The sequence below is a fragment of the Apteryx rowi genome, unplaced genomic scaffold, assembly GCF_003343035.1.
Source record: "Apteryx rowi isolate R43461 unplaced genomic scaffold, aptRow1 scaffold_379, whole genome shotgun sequence".
In the NCBI taxonomy this organism is placed as follows: domain Eukaryota; kingdom Metazoa; phylum Chordata; class Aves; order Apterygiformes; family Apterygidae; genus Apteryx; species Apteryx rowi.
This window is the reverse complement of record NW_020450296.1, coordinates 835492-856600: the sequence shown is the minus strand read 5'-3', so window position 1 is coordinate 856600 and position 21109 is coordinate 835492. Positions and strand designations below refer to the sequence as shown.

General features: G+C 44.2%; 1 protein-coding gene across 1 annotated transcript; it reads right to left on the bottom strand.

Moving 5' to 3' along the window:
* Nucleotides 1-13873: 13873 nt before the first annotated feature.
* Nucleotides 13874-14665, bottom strand: LOC112969996 (keratin, type I cytoskeletal 9-like). The gene has a single exon (XM_026073867.1). The coding sequence runs from the start codon at nucleotides 14663-14665 to the stop codon at nucleotides 13874-13876; it is 792 nt and encodes a 263-aa protein (XP_025929652.1).
* Between the last annotated feature and the right edge of the window lie 6444 nt (nucleotides 14666-21109).

The window sequence follows — 21109 nt, the reverse complement described above, 5'->3', positions numbered from 1 at the left end:
TGACAACTAATCTCAACTGTCAAATGCTATAGATCCAACAAAGACAGAAGACCATCTTACAAACTGCAGCCCCTGAAGATGACAACATCCATCCCCAGCAAATGTATCCTGCACTCTCTGTATCACTATGTTCTGCTGCTGTGAAGTCCTTGTATTCCAAATAAAATTTATGTTGCATCACAACATTTACCTTCTGATTTTCTTTTCTCCTCAACTTAAAACTATCAGTCAAAGATGCTAAAGTAATTCCTCATTTCAGACCCAGGCTTTGCTGGGTGTTAATCAATGGCAAAGGACAGTATCCTGGGTGCTGAGTGCACGCCATGTTCATTCCTGAGACGGGCACCCCCACAAGCTCTTACGAGGAGATGCGGTGAAAGGGGTGGGATTAAATTGTCTGCTGGGGCTGGTTTTAGCTTCACCCTCCCAWGAGCTTACAAGGAGAAGGGACTCTCAGTATTTCAGTACTTTTCAAAAGCTTATTTTCTGGTAGAACCCTTCTGCTGATCACCAATGGCMGAATTAAGAACAGATTTCAGGGTGCAGCTCTGTGGCAAACCTGACAGTTGAAGACAACCCTGGCTTGGTCCCTGCATGGAGCTGTACCCAGACAGCACAGAGGGAGGGCTTTGCAGAGCTCTGAGTATGTATGTACTGGTTCTTTCCATTTCAAAATATGGATCAGAAATCCTCCTTATTTCAGAGCTTCTTTGCATAGGCTTGGTCATGCCCTAGCCTAAAAACAGAGGTTTTTTAGATTTTTCCACCCACCTAGGCCTTAAATATGCACCTGGAATATGAATCTGTGGACATATGAAAGGAGAAAAGGGTTTAAACATTTAACTTCAGTAGCTGTATATGAAGGAACATGTTTTCCAAGATAATCAAGGTCAAGCTCAAGAGCATTTGCATTAGATGAGAATCCAACTAAATAACTGCCATAAAAATAGATACTCACTTTCCATTAAGTAAATGGAAAATTCATATGCCACTCTGAAAGCCCCACATTACCTCCCAAAAAGCTGCATCTGTCAAAGCCTGCAAGAGACTGATAACAACAAAAACTTATTCATGGCAGACAACTCCAGCAATTCTGAGAGTGACAGAGTTTTATACCAAAACTAAAGATGAAATAGTCCAAAAAACACCAACACACAGTCAGACTTACTTGATTTCCCCAAAGAGAAAGTTAGGAGAAACAGGTGAAGAACCTGAAGCTGCAAGTGTTTTTATACAATTCCTCCAATTGCCTAGAGGGTAGAAGACACATGTGTTGGCAATTATCTCATCTACTTGCAAATCAGATGTTGCTGCAAGGATCATTCCTTCAATTGCTGTAATTATTTTGCTTAACGTTAATTGTTAGATAGTTCTGAGCCCCGCATAGTGTGATATTCATCTKACAACTGACCTGGACTTCTTTACGATCACTAGTCATAGCTGGCAGCATAAAAASTTTCTTTTCAAACAAACCATGCAAAATTCCTCATCAGGTTTTGAAAATCTTGGCTTGAATTTGTTCTTCCATGTGTTGAAGAAATCCCAAGCCTCCAGCTTAGTTCCATCTAAGTACATCTGCAGGCATTTCTATGGAGAATTACAGCTTCTTTGCACAATGAAATAGTAAGGAAAGTTATCATTTGCAAAGGAGGGCTTGTATCATTTGTAATATGGACTTTTTAATTAGGACAGCTTAGTTTAACATGTTACAGGGTTGATTTTCTATCTTTTTTTACAATATAAGCTCAGGCTCTGTGTAGGGTAATCTCCTGTAGTACCTTTTCAATTGATGGAGCAAATTCACACCATGTAAAGACCAGAAGGCTCACAAATGTAAGAACTCAAATTTATTAGAGCAGAGACGAAAATTTGTCTTTTACAGCAAAGAAAATAACCTTGATCTGCATGGCTATGAAGAGCCTGCTTAGGCATGTTTTAAAGTGAAACTATTACTCATTACCAAGACCTAAAACTGTAGCAACACGTCATTAATCTTGTTACAGTAGGACACATCTACAACATGTTAATCACATGGAGGCACTTTGAAGTCCTTTATTCYGTGGAAAAAATTAGAACAACCCAAATAAGCATTGCCTCAAGCTTCCTCATAACCAGCCCACATAATTTAAGCATAATCTGTATGATAAAGGACGGGGCTTAAACTGTCAAGCAGTAAGGGTGTAAACAAACACGAGAGAGGAATGAATTTCGGTGAGGCATGTTAGTGCTGCTCAGCCTGCACAGGAGGCGCCCTCCGTTTTATCTAGCCGAACTGAAGGGCAAAGCGACTACTGCATCGTCCCACCCATTGGGGTTGGCAGTGGCAATGGACCACAGCGATGGACCTTATCTGGAGGTCAGAAGGAAAGGCCAGAAAAGAGTTTGTGTCCGGAGAATGGTTTAAACCGAGAAGCGAATCAAGAAGAGTGAACTGCGGYGAACACTCTGCGTTGACCAGAAACCAAGGTCTTGGTCAAGCAAGGCATGGTTATCACCACCAAGCGTCTGTCATTTCCCTGAGCGTCTATCATTTTTGCAGACCCAGACAGCTGCAGGCTTGCTCCCACCCTTTTATCCATGTCTCGTGGGAGTGCTGCCCCAGGCAAGGCCGGAGCAGAAGCGGACGGTGAGGTCCAGTGCGCCGTGCCAGGGCTGTGCTCCTCCTGCTGCTCATGAGCACCTCCCTTATCCCGCTGCTGCCCTGGGCACAATCCTGCTCCCAGGGGCTGGTGACGTATCCACCAAAAACCAGCCAGGCTGGTTAAAAATTGGCCCTTGCAGTCAGCGGAGAGAGGGGGAGATTCCTCCAAAGACCCAGAAAAGCAGCTGGACATTCGTGGCCTCCCAAAACCTTCTTTTCTGTGGTCTGCTAGTTGGTTTGGTTAGCCCTAAATTACATGCCTAAACCAAATTCCTCCTACATTTTGTCTAACTTTGCATTAAAAGGCATTTTCCTGGGATGGAGACTCAGGTCTCTGTAAACTTGAAACACACAGCAGGGAGCTATAGTGATAAATCACAGTAAAAATAAGACACAGGGGTGAGTGAATTCCTGAGGGAAGATTCCTGACCCGTTCTCAAAACAGCTGACACCCTCCTGGGGAGTCAGCAGAAAATCCCAGATTAGCATTATGTACTCCTAATCTTATTAGGTAGCTTGTAAATGCCAGCAATGCTCAGATGCTTTATTTTGACACCCTAAAGGGACAGATACTGCACAAACCCTGGACAGGAGACACTGTCTTTCCTGAGGGGTTTAATATATAAGCATAAAATTGCCAGGGATAAATTCATAGTACTAGTAGTGATAGTTTTATTTAACAATTAATAGGTGCCATAACAGCAGCAGTTGCATTAGGAATTAAGAAATGATGCTAATCATTTTAACACTAGCTTTAACAGCATTATCAGTGCCTTTACTAACATTTACCCTCAGCATTCCTCCTCCTTCTGGTCAGCACTTTGGTCTCTAGCAGTTGTGACTCAGTAACAAATGAATAATTTACAGAATGAAAATACAACTTTAGGGTGTTTTTCTGGGCGAGTTCAGAGCTCCTGCCACTTGGCTGATGGTTTGCTGACAGCTACCGGTGGAAACTGGATGTGGGGAATAGACACTCGGTCCTTTCAGATCAGACCAGCCTACTCCCCATCTCCGCCCTGCATGCCTGGGCCAGGACAGAATGGGCACCCTGGTGCACAGCCCCAGCTCAGGACCCTGGGGGTGCTGTGGCACAATCCCACCGCTCAGGCTGGATACTGCGGTTGTGGCCAGCATCAAATGTTTCTGAAGAAAGCCTAAGAGCCAGAAGCGATGAACTATATTTTAACACAACTTTTGGAGCCATTTCATCCAGACACCCATCAACTAGAAGAGAGGAGAGTCGCCACTTGGAGGATCCCAGGCTGTCATGACCGGGAGCTCAGATCATCCCGTGGCTCTTTTCTCTTGGAAAGAGCTAATTTCCTCTTCCTCATCCCATTCCCGGGAAGCTATATAGGCTTCCCACCCTGCTTCGGGAACAGCACATGCTCCGAGCAGTGAATGTACTGGCACAGCCGCCCCTCAAGCACTAGACAACAGCACGGTACAACATCAGAGCATCCCCCAGAGAGCAGCTGCAGGCAATGCAGCCTCCGCCGCAAGCGCGCTGGCTCCTGCCCATACCCAGGCTCCCGGCTGCGGGGATAAGTGAGGGTTCAGACCATTGATTAAAAAAAAACAACACCCCAAAACAAAAGTCAAAAGGGTTTGTTTTAACCAGCATAACCTGACCATCAGCGCTCTCCGTCATGACCTGCTTGGGAAAGCATCGCCAATGTTATGTTTCAGAGAGGAGCAATTAACGTTGGGGTGTCTCTCTCCAGCAATTACCCAGCTGTTAATAACCCTGCATGTCGCTGTGGTCAGGGAACTGTCGTCGTCAACATCTTCTGAAACTCCCTGTTTTGAGCAAGCCCGAGACTTTCCCAGGCTGTTGCTCCAGGGATCTCCCCAGTGACTCAACATAATCTAGAGATCATTTTGACGCGCAGGCAGCAGACTGATCAACCAAGAGCAAAACGTAAGCAGATTCAGTACAGAAACCAAACTTTTCCTGTGACAAGTGCTCCCAGGGTACAGAGCTGTTTCCTGACCTTTTCCTATAAAGCGTAGCCACCAGCACCAAGAACTTCATCACCATCCCGGCTTCACCACATCAATTACACCAGGCTTTTTTCTCTGTCCGCAAAGAGGCTTTGGTCTGCCTGTATATGACATGTCGTAGGCAGATACATTTTCAGCTGGTGCTCAGCTCCAGATGTGCATGCAAAAAGTTAGGTCTCTCCAGCTCTCCTATTTGGCATACAGCTGTTGCTTATGCCACTTCAGAGCCCGGTGATCAATTTTTATAGACTGGCATAAAAGCATTACAGGGAGGGAATAGTTATTTGCATCATGGGAGGATCTGCCTCTTATGCATTACTTTTGCTAAAGAATATGTTTTGGTTCATTATCATGTCTTACAGACTCAAGGTTTGGAAACTGAAGTGTTTTGCTGTGATGATTTGCAGGGCTGATTCATGTGCAAAGATTAAATCTTGATGAGGGATATGGCATTGCCCTGTCCTTGCCCAAAAGTGTGGTGAAACATTCCTACCYGCTTTAAAAATGCCGCTTGCTCATAATGCAATAATTGTTGCTACTTGTCAATCTTTTTAATATGTTCACAGTACTGGCCTTAATCCTGCATTTTATCGCAGCTCTTCTAAGGAATAACTGCGGGTCCAGATAACCGATTGCATTGCTTGCGGTCAGATAACACACAAATCCATGAGGCCCAGACTTTCCAAAGTCTTTATATTTGATAGCTTGTTTTGAACATTTGCCACTTATTGTGTCTGTACCTCATCTGTAAATATGAAACAATAATCCTGCCAACCATCTTTTTTTTTTTTTTTTTTTTTTGTTTGTCTAGTTAACTTTTAGGTACTGCCATGCAGAAACTGTCTGCTATTTTGTTTATATCAGGACCATCACAAACTAAAACTTAGCTGTGGTGTATAGGGAACCCTAGAATTTATGTCAAACGTAGAAAGCTAGCAACAACTAATTTTAATCCCAGACTCTGCTCTGCAGCAAGTCATTTAGCTTTAAGACAGCAAATATCTTTTCTATGAAAAGTGATGCAATAGCTCTCTGCTTTCCATAAAACATTAGTGATGGCATAAAGTGGTGAAAAGCAAAACAGCCAGGAAAGTGAAGGGCAGCACCGCCTCGCGGTGTAGACAGAGGCAATCGAGGTTTGGCACCAGCGCAGGCTGATCACCAGTCTGGGAGAGGCATYGGCGACGGCTTTGCAAAGGGAGCCCTTTTCCCGTGTGGGAAGGAAATTAGGAGGCTTTTGACATCTGGCAGCAGCCTCTCACTGCRGCTCCCGTGACGCAAGCTGGAGCTGTGCTCCAAGCCCGGCGTGCAGCTTAGACCCCGGCGGGCACCTGTGGCCCGGCTGCAATGGGAAAGGAGCTGGCCGTGGTGGTAGCGCAGCTCTCACGGGCAAGCGGGCACCAGCACCCACTCCAGACACCCCCGTGGATCGTTTCACGGGTGGTTCGAGACGTCCCTGGCCCGCAGGGTTGCATGCACCGAGGAGGGTTTGGCAGTCCCTGCTGCAGCCAGCGCCACGGGAGGGCAGCAGCCCTGGCGAGGAGCATCTGGCCCCAGCAATCTCGCCGTGGCAGGAGAGCCCGACCTGCTCAGGAGAGTGTCCCCAAGGCTGGGGTGGGAGCTGGCCATGGAGACAAACCTCCAGATCCACTGGACGAGGCGTTTGCTGCTTCCCCCATCACGTATTTCCAGCTGCGGGAAGAAGATGGGTTTCTGGCTGTTGCCAAGTGTTTTTAGGATGACAGCTTTGCAGTTTAATCTAGAGCTGGTTCCTTGCTTAGGTTTTTCTGTTTCTTTTCTGGGGTTTTAGGTTGTTAAGAAAACAACTCGTTTTAAAATGCGGTCACATGGCGAGTGGGCTTGTATGCCTGGAACTGCTCTGCTAAAGAGTCCGAAAGCATTTCCTGAGCCCCTCTCCTAAACTTGGACTGACCAGCAACAGCCAAGCATCTTGATCATTAACCTAAAAGGAATCATCATAAAGCAAAAGAAAAGCAACTTATTGAAAATCATCAGTTTACAAGAAAAAAAATATATAGCCTTAGTAGTTATGGAGGTTGACGTGTGTGAAATCACGACCTTTTTTTGCAAATCAGAGTTATTACAGAGTCTTGGGGAGTGTAACCCAAGTAATACACTATTAGCATTATATTAACATACTACTTTACCTGTGTAATACATCGGTGTGTGTCTGTGAAGCACCCTGGCAGCCCTTTGTTCTGCGGAAGACTCGAGACGTTTCTGGGAGGGTATAATTGCCAAAATGACATGACATTACCCGGGCACAAAAAGACCGTGACTTGAGTAAACAAGCACATGTACGTAGGCATTAGAGAAGAAGGAAATGAACAGAGTCTTTAGTATAAAAACAACATCTGAAATTGCTTGGCATGAGCAGGCCRTACCTCTTGTCCTAAATGGTGTCTGCCTGGAGGGACCTACCGCTTGCGTCAGCTGGGCAGACTGAAGTCCTTGAGCTTTGACCGGGACACGCAGGAGCTAGCAAGAAACTCCCAGATCCCCACATGCCTGTCAACATTTTCATGTGAAAAACTGTTTCTTGCAAAAGCCAGCCAGAAAAGTTTTAATGAAGGAATATGAAGAATATCATGCATATGGGTCAGTTTTGTTTATAGAGAAATAAGGCCTCCAAATAGGACTGAATATGGTGCCCACTGTTCCAGTGGAAGGACTATTTCCATGACTTAGAGCAAGACATTCTTTAAAAATACACATTTTGCTATAATCTGGAGGCCTCTACCTAAAAAATGCAGAGCCACGTTTCTCTGTGAATAGGGGTTCTGCTCACTGGTTTCAGGACTGCAGCCTGGATTATACAAGTGACAGCACATCTTTGCCCATGCACCTGCACAGCAGAATCAAATCCTTCATTTTCCTTGGGTGTCAAGTTTTGAGTAGTCTGAAAAGAGTCTCCAGACCAGYTTCTGTTTCCCTATATACAAGGCTGAGCATTGCTGAAAGAGCATTGCAAATAAGTAGCAGAGGAAAAAGGAGATTCAGAAGGCCAATGGTTTGATGCAGCAGCATTTTAATGTAAATGGAAAGTGGAGTAAACATTTGCAGAGAGAATATTGCAGACTAGAAAGAGCATATTTCTAGAGACAGGAAAGCTAAAACCAACTCCCCGTTCCAGCGTGATGTATTTCATGAAGATGTTCTCTTTTCTCACGCTTGCTGAGTCTGACATTCAAATTTCATTTCCAGTCCCTATGTGTGATTGCTTTTTAAAGCATGGTCAATGTCAAACTGGGTAGAGAAAGCAAAAAGCATAGGTGTAAGATGCAAAGCCATAAGAAGAAAGCGTTCATTAATCTAAGCTCAAGAATTATATTAGAATTCAATGCTGGGTCCTGATTTTTGGAAGTGTTTCCCTTGACTTCAGTAGGAAGTCGGGGTCCTCAGCATCCTCAAAGCCATGCCTAGAAACCAATGCCGTGTTCTTTTGCTTCTTTTCCCCGAGTATTCTTTCTGTTTTAAGCTGATTAGACCTTTCTGCAGATGCCCCTCTTGCAAGGATGGGTCCACTTGCTGGAGTAGCTGTAGGAGCGCTCGGGGACACACTTTGAGGCACACGGGGGCTCACACCTTGGGGCACGGGCGGGCTCGCATCTTGGGGCACACTGTGGGACGCACGGGGGCTCGCATCTTGGGGCGCATTGCTGAACGCAGGTCTGGACGCACGGCTGGACGCATGGCTGGACGCACGGCTGGACGCATGGCTGCACACAAGGCTGGACACATGGCTGGACGCATGGCTGAACACATGGCTGGACACACGGCTGGACGCACGGCTGGACACAGGGCTGGACGCACGGCTGCACGCACGGCTGCACGCAGGGCTCCACGCACTCGGCAGTCGTCTTCACCGCAGTCACCCCCGAGGCCGCCTGGACCTGGGCAAGCTCCGCCGACTCGGTGGAGCCCACGAGTGTTTCCTGCGGGTAGGTGGTGAGGATGGGCCCTGGGAAGGTGACAACAACGGGCGGCGGGAAGATGATCACCCGGGAGTCAGGGCAGGCCACCACACAGGGCTCACTGCAGGCAGTGGCGAGGGGCTCAGGGCATTTGGCCTCGCAGGGGGCAGAACATGGCTCAGAGCACAGTGTTTTCTCGCAGGACATCTTGCCACACTGGAGTAGACCTGAGAGGCACAGGAGGGAACAAATATAAAACCAAATGAGCCAGTAGGACAGGATCAGTACATGAGACTAAGCTAGCGTGAGCCCTGAAGAGACACAGATCAACAGCTAGGCTGCTACCATCCTGTTCCACTTTGCTTTGCTCTCTCTCTCTCTCTTTTATTTATTTATTTATTTATTTTAATTTCAGAGGGAGTAAAACTGCTCACAAATCTGGGCTGAATTTTATGACTTTTTTCTTTTGAAATAAATTGAAGGATGGGGAGGTGAGCTGGAAAATGCCATAAAACTCCATTTCAAGACATTAGTGCAAACTTAACCAAATTCAAAATCAAAAGGTGAAATGAAGGAGCTAGGTAATGTGTTGTTTCAGATGAAATGAAACATTTTGGTTTTAGCAAAAGTCATTACTTATTTTTCATCTAGCTGAGCAGCAAAGTAGAAAAACGTGAGTGGGGCTTGGTTTGACTCAAGCCATTCCCCCCCCCCTTTTTCTTTTCCTTTTGTTGTTTTGGACACATTGCCAAAATGCACATTATTCATCTGAAACTTCTAAACCTTTGAATCCAAATCGAGACCTTATCTTCAAGTTCCCACCCTTTCACTCTATTACATCTATTAACTCCATATTTTTGAATCAAGCTACAAATCCTACAGCAGAATGAAAGCTGTAGAAGGCTAAAAAAAAACAGGTCCAAAAATGTAGCAAACAGTAAAAAATATTTATAGTGTATAATATAGTCTTCGACAGCCTCTTGAATATTTTACATAAAAGCAAATATTGTTATGTAGCAGAGATTTTCCAGGTTCACATTTTCTCTATGTAGCTACACTGACAGATGCCGTAGGAGTCCCTTGGCTATAACAGGGTCCTGGTCCATTTGGTCCAGCAGTTGGTCCCTGAGACAGTCCAGCATGAGATATTTCAGAAGACAGATTAGGAGCCTTGAACTGGCATATTTTACAATATCACATACCCGGAGACACTGCGTCCTAATGGCTGGCTCTGCTCTGATTCTAGCTATCTAGCCATCGCAGTATTCATATCACCTATCTCCATATTTATGCATGATGCTTCTCTCCAAAATTAGATGAAATTCAGAAGCCACAAGTCCAGAACAATGCTGCCAAATGTATACTGCTGGCTAAGATATTTTAAGGCTAAATACATGAAATCTCCTCAAAGCAATGGAACTTAGATATCTTTAATATGATCTAGATTTCAAATGAATTTTTAAACCTCAATCCACCAATGCCTTGAAATGGCTGCTTAGCAAATGGCTCCTTTATGAAAAGAAACTCCTGAATATTGTAAAGAATTGCAGAATATGTATCCAAAATGCAGTCCTGAAGCAAACCCAAAGATTCCAAAAGTGACATTTTTTAGCAGTAAAAGGCTACATCAGAATCCAACTTACTCAGTTCACCGAGGAGAAGTCAAGAGAACCTGCTGGAAGGTTTGTGAATCATGAATGGTTTTATATACCTTCCTCGACCACCAGGCTGATGCAAGAAAATAACGTCATATTTGTGCATTAGGTTCCATTACTCCCCAAACAAAATTTGGTGTGTAATTACAGTAATTGTTTTGCTTAGTGTTTGTGTTGATTACCATATTCTCACCAGCATGTGACATGCACATTCCCATCCACAGATTCCTTTATTTTCCCATTTTTAAGCATCAAACCCACACTTGCAGCCTGGACAGCAGGAAGGCAGCCTGCAGGACTAAACCCAGGCTTGCATGGGAGCCCTTTCGGTCCTGTGGCTCATCGGAGACACAGTGGGACTGATCCTTGCAGTTCCTTGGAAAAGAGAAACATGTTTTCTAAGCTTAGCATCAACACACCTCCAAGAATGCATAAAGGCCTAACCTAGTATTAGTAGCAAGCAAGCTAGCTAGTTTAAAACTTGTTAGGATGTGTTTACAGAAACAACAGTCACTGCATGACTGTAGTGTCAAGATTGTCTTGGAGAGACACTCCTAGCAGAGCCCAGCCTTGCCCGTGGTGGCCCGGCTCCTCACATGATGTTCAAGGTGCTTCCAAGGTGAGGATATACTGCTTTGCAAAGGATTGATGTGGTAGCCTTGGCCACAGCTGAGCGTGAGAGTTCTCTTCCCCTGCAATATAGTTCTCCCTATGCAATAAGGAAGAAACACGAGGAGAGAAAGCTTTTTTGGTTAAAAAGGGACGGTGAGAGGGATCTAGGAATCGCTCTGTCTGGTTTGGATGAGATCACTGTCTGTCTAGTCCCTTCCACAGTGGTTATGGTCACACTTGTGTCAGAAAAATGCCAATGAGTATGGAGAAGAGTGCTGTGGGAAACCTGGGAGAAGTGAACAACGCTCTGGGAAAGCTAGCAAAGCAGATTTAACCCTGTTTAATGTATAGGTGTGCCAGGAAAAAGAGGAGCAATTGATTTATCTAAGGTCACTCGGGAAGGCTAAACAGAGAACTAAGAGTTACCGTACTAATTTGTCCCCGACTTGACATGTTGAGACACAGCATTTCATGCCATGTTTCTAATGACCCAGCTCCCTCAGAAAATAGAAGTATAATACTATTGAAATAGGTAAATATATTCTGATGTGGAATGGTGAGTATTTGGCCAATATATTTTAAATGATTAGGATAACAAATGCCAAACTGGCTTTCAATCAAAACAAACAAACAAACAAAACAAAACAAAAAAAGCCAAAGGGATTCAAATTCCCAAGGTGTTTTTCATTACCTGATTCAGAGAATCACATGGGTGGCCCTGACATACTTATTTCAAAGTGACGCTATGATTCAGTCCTGTGGAGTTTAATACTAGCAACCTATTATTAACATCATAACATCACAATACTTTGCATGTATAAAACATTAGTGGGTGTTTCCAAAACTATTTGAAAGCATTTCCTCAGAACATTTTCAATAAGCGTTCTTGCCTAGAGGATCCTACAAAGTCACTTTGCTTCCAAGAGATAATTGATAGTGTAGAAGTTGCAACATAAATAATAAACACAAATGTCGTATATGTATGGAAATGAAGGTGAGGAAACAAACCCAGAAACTCTGCAACGTGTGTGCGTGCCCTCTGTTCCGGCTGGCAGATCCCAAGAGCCCAGTGACCGCCTGGCCAGTACTGCCCGATCGAATGCGCACACATAACTTTTATCCCACCAGTCTACATGGGAGATTAGGTCTGCTGCCGAGAGAGGCTTCGAAGAGTGTCTGTCGGGAGCTGTTGGGAAGTAGGAAGAAAGGCCAGTCTCGATGGCATATTTAAGACTTTGGAAAAGCAACGTCAGTCCATGAATGCTCCTGCTAACGCTAAGCTCGCAGGGCAGCGTCCTCCTGGATCACGTGCCCTGTATTTGGCTGCCTGAGAGACACTTCCAGCTTCTGCCGTTCGTGCCTTGGCTGCATTTCTAGCTGGGGAGCATTTTCTGCACGGTCCAGCAGGAGGAGCAGAGCTGCACGCAGGAGGAGCTGGTCGCACCTCCTCCGGCCTGCCTGCCTTCCCTGGGACCGGGTCCAGAGGGAGCTTTGGAGCCAGCCCAAATCTCTCATGCACATATATATATATGTATATATGTGTGTATATATATGTGTGTATATATTCTCTTGTTTATATTTGTTTTTTTATACAAAATCAATGATCAAGAAGTAATTGTGCCATCACTGCTGGTAAAAGATTTCAGATAGCTGGAAAACTGAAATAGCAAATGCTGTTCTTATTATAGCAATTTATATTGCTATCATTGCAATATAAAGATATAACTTCATCTCCTGTTTTCCCACTGGATTTAGAGGGGGGTGGTTATTGCTTTTCTTTTTGAAGTAATGTCTTATGTTTCTGTAACCCCTCTTATGCTCTTCTTCCCTAAAATAAACAAATCAAGTGTGCTGGATAGTTTCTGTGAAATCAGGCCAAGAAGAAACTTCAACAAGTGCAACTGTCTATAAGGGGGGGAGATTCTCCAGGTAGGCAACATTGCAATTAGAGAAGGAAGAACATGTAAACTTTTGTTTAGAAACAGCACCAGCTTCCAGTCTCCAAACCCATGACTTCCATATCTTCATTCCAGCACGTAGAATCCCACAAAGATCTGAGAAAGGAAACCTGATGTGCACATACACCAGGAGGGAAGTGGCTGTTGCAAGATTTCTGATTAAATTCAGAAAATATTGAAGAGTTGTACAATTCTGTAATAAACTTCATGGTTATGTCTACATTGCCATTAAAACTGTGGCTACAATTCACATAAACACAGTTGATATTCCTGAGTTTTGGGGKTTTTTTTGTTTATTCACATGTAGGTCTCATTCTTATAAAGACACATACAGGTGCTTCATTGTTAGTTAGCAGAGTAGTCTGACCAGATCCAAAAGGTGAGTCATGCTTTTACAGGGAAAGTATCTCAATAACAATTAAGAGGAGCAGAGAGCACTCAATCAAGCCAGAGCTGAAGGGCATGTGTGTGCACAAATCTGAGTATTAAGTGTTTCATTAGGAAATCTGAAAAGAGAGACCTTCGCGTAAAAGAATTGTTAAGTTACAATGAACTTAAACTGATATTACAGGTTCTTGTTTTCAAGAAGAGCTTGTCTGCAGTTATTTAATAGTTCTAGGAAGACATGAGCTGGTTTACCCTCTTGAGCCTATGCCAGATGACAACATTAGCAAATGCTAAAGCATGTTGTGCAAGACTTGTGTTCCCCCCATAGAACATGACTCTATTGTATAATAAAGGAGCATGATTCTCATTTCAGACCTTCAGGACACTTAAAGTTTTCTCAGGACTACTGCAGAATTACCCCAAAATTTGAAAACAAACTACAAGGAAAAAGAAAATCAGGATTGCGTTTGAATGCAGCATAGTTTTAATGGCAGGAGAAGTACAGCATGCATTTGACAGAGACCGTCACGCAGAGCACAGAGGACACTTCCCAGGGCTTTGGGAAGGGCTGCAGCTCCACACACGCCGGCAAGCAGGTCGGTTGGACGTCACCGTGCTGCAGCTTCTCCTCTGCGGTGAGGGCATTGCAGGGCTGCCACAGCAGAAGACGCAGCCCCTTCAGAAACCACCAGCGTTGCAGCTTCCTCCGCCCAGGGAGGACGCTCCAGAAGTGTACGACCTCCTGTTACCAGAGGAGCTCCCCATGCCAAAGGACCTGCCTCCTCCACCATACAAGCCCCCAACAGAGGAGGAGCTGCCCCCTCCATACATGCCTCCAGAGCCAAATGACCTGCCACCTCCATAGCAGCTCCCAGAGCCAAATGATCTTCTACCACTGTACAAGCCCGCAGAGCCAAACGACCTGCCACCTCCATATGAGCCACCCATACCCAGGGAACTGCCCCCTCCGTATGAGCCGCCCATACCTAGGGAACTGCCACCTCCATACGAGCCGCCCATTCCCAATGAACTGCCCCCTCCGTACGAGCCACCCATCCCAAATGAACTGCCCCCTCCGTACGAGCCGCCCATACCTAGGGAACTGCCACCTCCGTACGAGCCGCCCATTCCCAATGAACTGCCCCCACCATATGAGCCACCCATTCCAAATGAACTGCCTCCTCCGTACGAGCCCCCAGCACCAAATGAGTTCCCAGATTCAGCTGAGCCTGCTATCCCCATGAAGCCCCCATCRTTGGGGAGCACRGTGCCCACRTAGCTCTCCTGYGGGCAGGAGCTGAGGATGGGGCCAGGGAAGGTGATGATCACGGGTGGTGGGTAGACTACGGCACGGGAGTCACCGCAGGAGGTGACGCAGGGCTCATTCCAGGCACTGGCACATGGCTGTGGGCAGGTCACCTCGCATGGCGAATAGCATCTGCTGCTCATGAGCTGTCCACCTGAAGACATCTTTTGTGATGGAGATAAACCTGCAGCACAAGTTAAGGGGTAGAAGTAACATGCAAGTGCAGCTCTGCACCTTTATACACCCTCTCTTGTTGACAAAAGCTGTATGTTTCCTGCTAGAATAAATTATTATATTTCCCATAATATGAGAGTTACTCCTGTGAAGATGCTTATTGTTAACCCAGTCTGAAATATTGTTCTTCAGTATGTCGAAAGCTAGATAATACAGACACAAAGTCACCTCCTGTTGCAGTCCAGTATTGCTGTCAGCAAGGCATATAGCTTTCTAAAACATCTTTAGCTTGTTTTGGTTCTGAGAGTGTATCTTACCATCTTCCAGCACTAACCTTTAGTTCTGCTGAGGACATTCACCAATTTAATAATCTCAACTATTGTTTTTTCTCCTGGAAACAGTTTTGACAGATCCTGTACTGAGAAACCAACAGTGGTTCTTGCCCTCTAGTAATGTGCATGTGTATATATATAAACATATATATATATACACTTATTTTAAGTAATGCCAAACTAGTCATGTGTAACACTGGAGTATGGTAATAGCTGTGAACCAGTGGAATATTTAAGTTTCAGCGTCCTTATTTAATTAACAGCGTTTAATCAACCTCTTGCGGCTTGGCAGAACACAGCCTTACATTTTAACACCTGCACCTACCAATGGCTACTGCTGAACGGCTACAAAAACTCATCTAGGGAAGAAATAAAACAAAACCGATATTGCTGATCATCGCAAAGTATTCACGTAGGCTTCATTCCCAAGTTAAACCCCGATAGCAACGTCCCCCAAATTATATAAGAACTTAAAGAAAGAGAGCTTACCAGGTTCACAGAGAAAACCAGATGAAGCGAAGTGGCTGGTGAACCTGGACTAAACACTGCGCTTTTATATACCCGTTCAGACTGCCGCCAGGTATGCAGCACGCTTTTGTACATGGGGCTTAATAGTTAGCCAGCAGAATATTTTGCTGCATAAGCTTCTTCTAATTGTTATAAGTGTTTTGATAACTGATAATGATTAGTAAATCAGCCTCACATCATACAATATGTGCAACACACCCTTTGTCTTACTGTAATCCCTAAATAGTTTTTATATCCTTTTTATTACTAGTGCCACCTCCTGACCTCATTTGAATTTCAGTGGCAGTGAATTGAGCTCTGTTTGCTTAGGCTACCTTTAAGCAAGCTAAAGACATGAGTTTGGTTCTGTCAGGAGAAACATTTTCTGTTCTGCAGAAGATCCTATTTAAATTCAGGATAGCAGAGAGCTGAGAAAATTGCAAATTTCGTCTTTGTAATTCCTCAGATGGAGCAAATCATTTTTTCTGCCAGTTTAACATCCACCCAAATAATTGCTTATAAATTGCTTTACCAAATGTGCAGTGTCATTCAAGTATGTACAAAGAAGCATGATGGGAGAACATGAGGTAATTTTGATGTCTTCCTTCTCCTTTTGTTATCTTTCAGGAGCTCTGAAATATTCTAGCAAGATGCATGGCCATTACCCAGGCAAAAATAAAGTCTTTTTAGACAAGGAATGCATGTGCATAGAACGTGTCTAAGGTTGTTTGAATCTAAACCAAAATATAAGCATCTTAAGAGAGGCAAAGACTCTTTTTTTTCAAGAAGGCCACTCCAGTATTCCTAGACGAGTACTTAAAAGTCTCATATATTAGTAGACACATAAAGAAGGCTCTAAATAGGAAGATATCTAAGCAAAATTTTCTTTATCAATAATCAGAAACATAGGAAGAACATTAGATGTGATCAATATTTTTGTGGCATTATAACATATAAACATGATACTGATAATTGCCAGCAATATCAAACATCTTACTTTAATGCTTTGTTTCTAAATCAAAGTAAAGTAATTCTAGGTTTTGACTCAGTTATAGTCATGGGGAGAAAGTAACTGCAACCTATCTGGAACTCAGTGGTTGTTTTTCCAAACTGTTCCACTTTTCACATTATGTTTAAAGTTTCTATCACACACTTCTGGCATTTTCAAACCTGGTTAGAAAATGGAGCACAGGGAGCTTATACGGTTAAAATCTTGCATCAGAATGAGAGCGAGTTCTGTCAGGCATCAGTGGGCAGCCCTTGATTTAGCAGTTTTAATAGTCAGCAATTCTTCCTGAGCTCCTCAGTTCATGTGAACCTTCCCAGTTTCCTGCAATTGGGTTGAGAAATACCAACTTACATAAAGGAACCTGGACACTGACTGCTGCTTCTCCCCACATTTCAGCACCACTTCAGCAACTATTTGTAATTCAGGCTTTAAGGAAGAAAAATGGAGTATTATGCACAAAAGCAATTTATGAGCTTGATACATCCCTCAGCCAGGTGCACCTAGACTCACTCCCTTTTCAACTCAAGTAAGGGCCAGGGATGACACCAGCTGCTAGTTGACTTTGTCAGATTTGAAGGATAAAATAAAACACAGGGTGTGTAACACTTGTCAACTGACTTGGAATTGGGAATAAACTAATGACCATATCACTTATGAGAACAATTAGAACAATTACAGAAATAATCCATACAGCAAAACACAGTTTGGCAACACGCAAGGAGCTCTTGCACAAAGCGTGGCTCACATCCTACTGGTGGTCCGAGAAGGTATATAAGAGCACTGTGAACACCTCAGTCTCATAACAGCTGCTCTTCTACAACTTCTACGCTTCTCCAGATTTGGTAAGTTGGATTTCTTTCTTTCCTTTTATGAACCATTAGGAAAAGATTTTCACCATTAACTAAGGGCTCAGTCTTCCACAGAAAGTGTGATGCTCCACTGTTTGTCTTTTCTAATGTATACATATATAGATATATATATATATGAATGTAGTCATTTAAATGTATACCTTTGTAGACACAGATGTTGAATTATAAGACTGGATTCTCTTAGACACTTGGGTTAGTTCAATATTGTCAATAAGCTCTGGAGTTGTGTATTAAAGTCCTACAAAATCCAGAAGAGGAGCTACTTCCAAAGACACGTGGAGCTTGGCTTTGCTCTCCATGATTATCCATTTGTATATAGCAGTAGAAATCAAGTTGGGAAGTATCAGGTGTGTTAGTGCATGCATGTGCAATGAAACTGAAGAGAGGGAAACATAAATTTTTCTGAACTCTCTTCTTACACCTCTTTTCCATGCTGCAAAAGAGCTCAGATCTACAAGCTCTTTTCCCTCTGGCTTTTGAGCATTGCACTTATGCTTTATTGCATGCTGCAGGTTTATCTCCATCACAAAAGATGTCTTCAGGCAGACAGCTCATGAGCAGCAGATGCTCTTCACCATGCGAGGTGACCTGCCCACAGCCATGTGCCAGTGCCTGGAATGAGCCCTGCGTCACCTCCTGCGGTGACTCCCGTGCCGTAGTCTACCCACCACCCGTGATCATCACCTTCCCTGGCCCCATCCTCAGCTCCTGCCCACAGGAGAGCTATGTGGGCACTGTGCTCCCCAACGATGGGGGCTTCATGGGGATAGCAGGCTCAGCTGAATCTGGGAACTCATTTGGTGCTGGGGGCTCGTACGGAGGAGGCAGTTCATTTGGAATGGGTGGCTCATATGGTGGGGGCAGTTCATTGGGAATGGGCGGCTCGTACGGAGGTGGCAGTTCCCTAGGTATGGGCGGCTCGTACGGAGGGGGCAGTTCATTTGGGATGGGTGGCTCGTACGGAGGGGGCAGTTCATTGGGAATGGGCGGCTCGTATGGAGGTGGCAGTTCCCTAGGTATGGGCGGCTCATACGGAGGGGGCAGTTCCCTGGGTATGGGTGGCTCATATGGAGGTGGCAGGTCGTTTGGCTCTGCGGGCTTGTACAGTGGTAGAAGATCATTTGGCTCTGGGAGCTGCTATGGAGGTGGCAGGTCATTTGGCTCTGGAGGCATGTATGGAGGGGGCAGCTCCTCCTCTGCTGGGGGCTTGTATGGCGGAGGAGGCAGGTCCTTTGGCATGGGGAGCTCCTCTGGTAACAGGAGGTCGTACACTTCTGGAGCGTCCTCCCTGGGCGGAGGAAGCTGCAATGATGGTGGTTTCTGAAGGGGCTGCGTCTTCTGCTGCGGCAGCCCTGCAATGCCCTCACCGCAGAGGAGAAGCTGCAGCACGGTGACGTCCAGCTGACCTGCTTGCCGGCGTGTGTGGAGCTGCAGCCCTTCCCAAAGCCCTGGGAAGTGTCCTCTGTGCTCTGCGTGACGGTCTCTGTCAAATGCATGCTGTACTTCTCCTGCCATTAAAACTATGCCGCATCAATACATTAGGCTAATGTCTCCTTTTTCACCTTTGTACCTACAAACCACGTTGATTGTGAAACACACTGCCATGCGGCTGGCGGACAGCCCAAAACTTTTAGGCTTAAGTCTTTAAAAGAGAATTGGGCCGCTCTAGTAGATGGCAGGATTTTTTAGGAGTGGAAAACATTGCACCCTGTGACACATTTCGGAGTTTGTGCCATGGGACTGGAATTCCGCTTCCTGGAGATGTGTGGTTACCTTGTCTCCTAACTACAGAGCCACATAAAGATTGCAATCAAATTATCTAATTGTTTTTAAATTGAGCCTATTTCTTCAGTCATGTTAAGGCTCTGCTTGAAGCTCATGAGTTTCCTGCCTGTAACGATCATTAAATTAATCATAAATTTCTGTATCTTCTTAGAACATGGGAGACTTAACTGCTTAATCGTGTTAGTATTCTATAAATTCTTTTTTTGTCTATCTATCTCCAGAAAAGCTCTCAAGTAAAATTTGCTTCGTTGCTATTTTCACCTTGGTTTTAACAAGGAGACAAAAGTTAGATTTTTCAAAGGGGAAAGAGGAACCTATGATAGGAACATTTTGTGTTCTGGTTCTGCTAATAGTCCTTGTATTTCATTTCATCCTTCATGAATTCATGAAAGTGAGTGCTTTTGTAGTTTTAGTTGAATATAAGCATCAAAAAAAAATAAAACGCTCCATTTGGTTCTTGAGCTCCCTCATCAGTAACACCAATCAGATTGAATAGAGCCAGATTTTACTACATCCTTAGTATTCAATAGACTTATCTTGGGAATTCATCTATTCAGTGTCCTCATGTTTCTTTTCCCAGCAATAACTGTGGAAAACAACAACTCAAGCCATTATTTCTGTGTCTCTCATCACTCATGAAAGTCTCTCTTTGCACAGCTCTGTGATGTGAATGCACATTGTACTGCCACAGAAATGCAGCTCTCTGATGGGGCCACAGTCAGAAGAAATTCCTAAATGCCTTCAGGGATTTAACATTGCAAGTTCAAGGTGGCAAATCTGGGAAATCAAATAAGGTCTATGTGGTTGATTTTCTATAGTATCATGCACAGTCCCCAGAGAATTCTGAAAAATGCCAGATAAAATGTATTTTTGTATTGGTTGGCATTCTTTAAGCATTTTTGAAAACATAATTACATTGCCTGAACCTCAGACTTCCCATGGGAATCACAATAATTCCTATAAACTGAGATTCTAATCAAAATGTGGTGACAGAATGGATGGACAGACTCCTTCAGAAGAGAAAATCTGGCTGTACTGTAGAGAGTAAAAGTAAAGAACCTCATGAATTTTCAATCTTCAGCCGACCACGTCATATCTCTTGCACTTTTTTATCTACACTTTTCACAATCACTCAGAGAAAGAGAATATTAAGCAGTCTGACCTGCCCTGAAAAGGTCTTACTTGTACATCTGGCACTTTTAGATCTCATCCATTACTTGACATGAAATGAAATAGTTGCGGTGATGGAAAACGATTTATCTGAGGGTTGTCTACGCCGAAGAAATTCTGTTTGTAATTTGATGCTATCTGTTCATACATCAGCACAAACTATTGAGTCAGCAGCTTTAGAAACCTCCGCGCCCCATGGAGAAGCAATCCTGAACTGCTTTGCATGCTCAAATTTTGAATGCTTCATTCAACCATTCATTTTCACAACACCTGTATTACCTAGGCAATTATTATCATATTATCATAAAAAAGAGATAATTGGTGCTCATAGGCTGTTTAACATGCCCTAGGAAGCCAAATAGGGCAGTGCAAAGGATAGGACAGGATGGCTTTGGGGAGAAAGACAACTTGAACAGAATTTTAAGACGCAAAAGGATTTTAATACAAAACAGAAGTGGGATACAGACCTGCAGAATGAAACAGTGCACAACAGAGGGCATGCACCTCCTCARGTCCAGGGGACATTACAGAATGCATTGCCTATGAAAACGTCCCTTTCCACCAGCTCTTGTTCTTCTCTGTTGCAGTTTTATTATCAATGTCCCAATTTTGGCCCTTTCAGATTACTTGTTTTGCACTGACACAATGAAAATAGAGCTCTATAATTGTGAAGCAATTAATAAAAGCTGTTATTAATTAAAGATAAAGCATAACATGGAAGAGAGAGGTGTGGGGCTGGATTTCAGAGGTACCAAGTAAGGG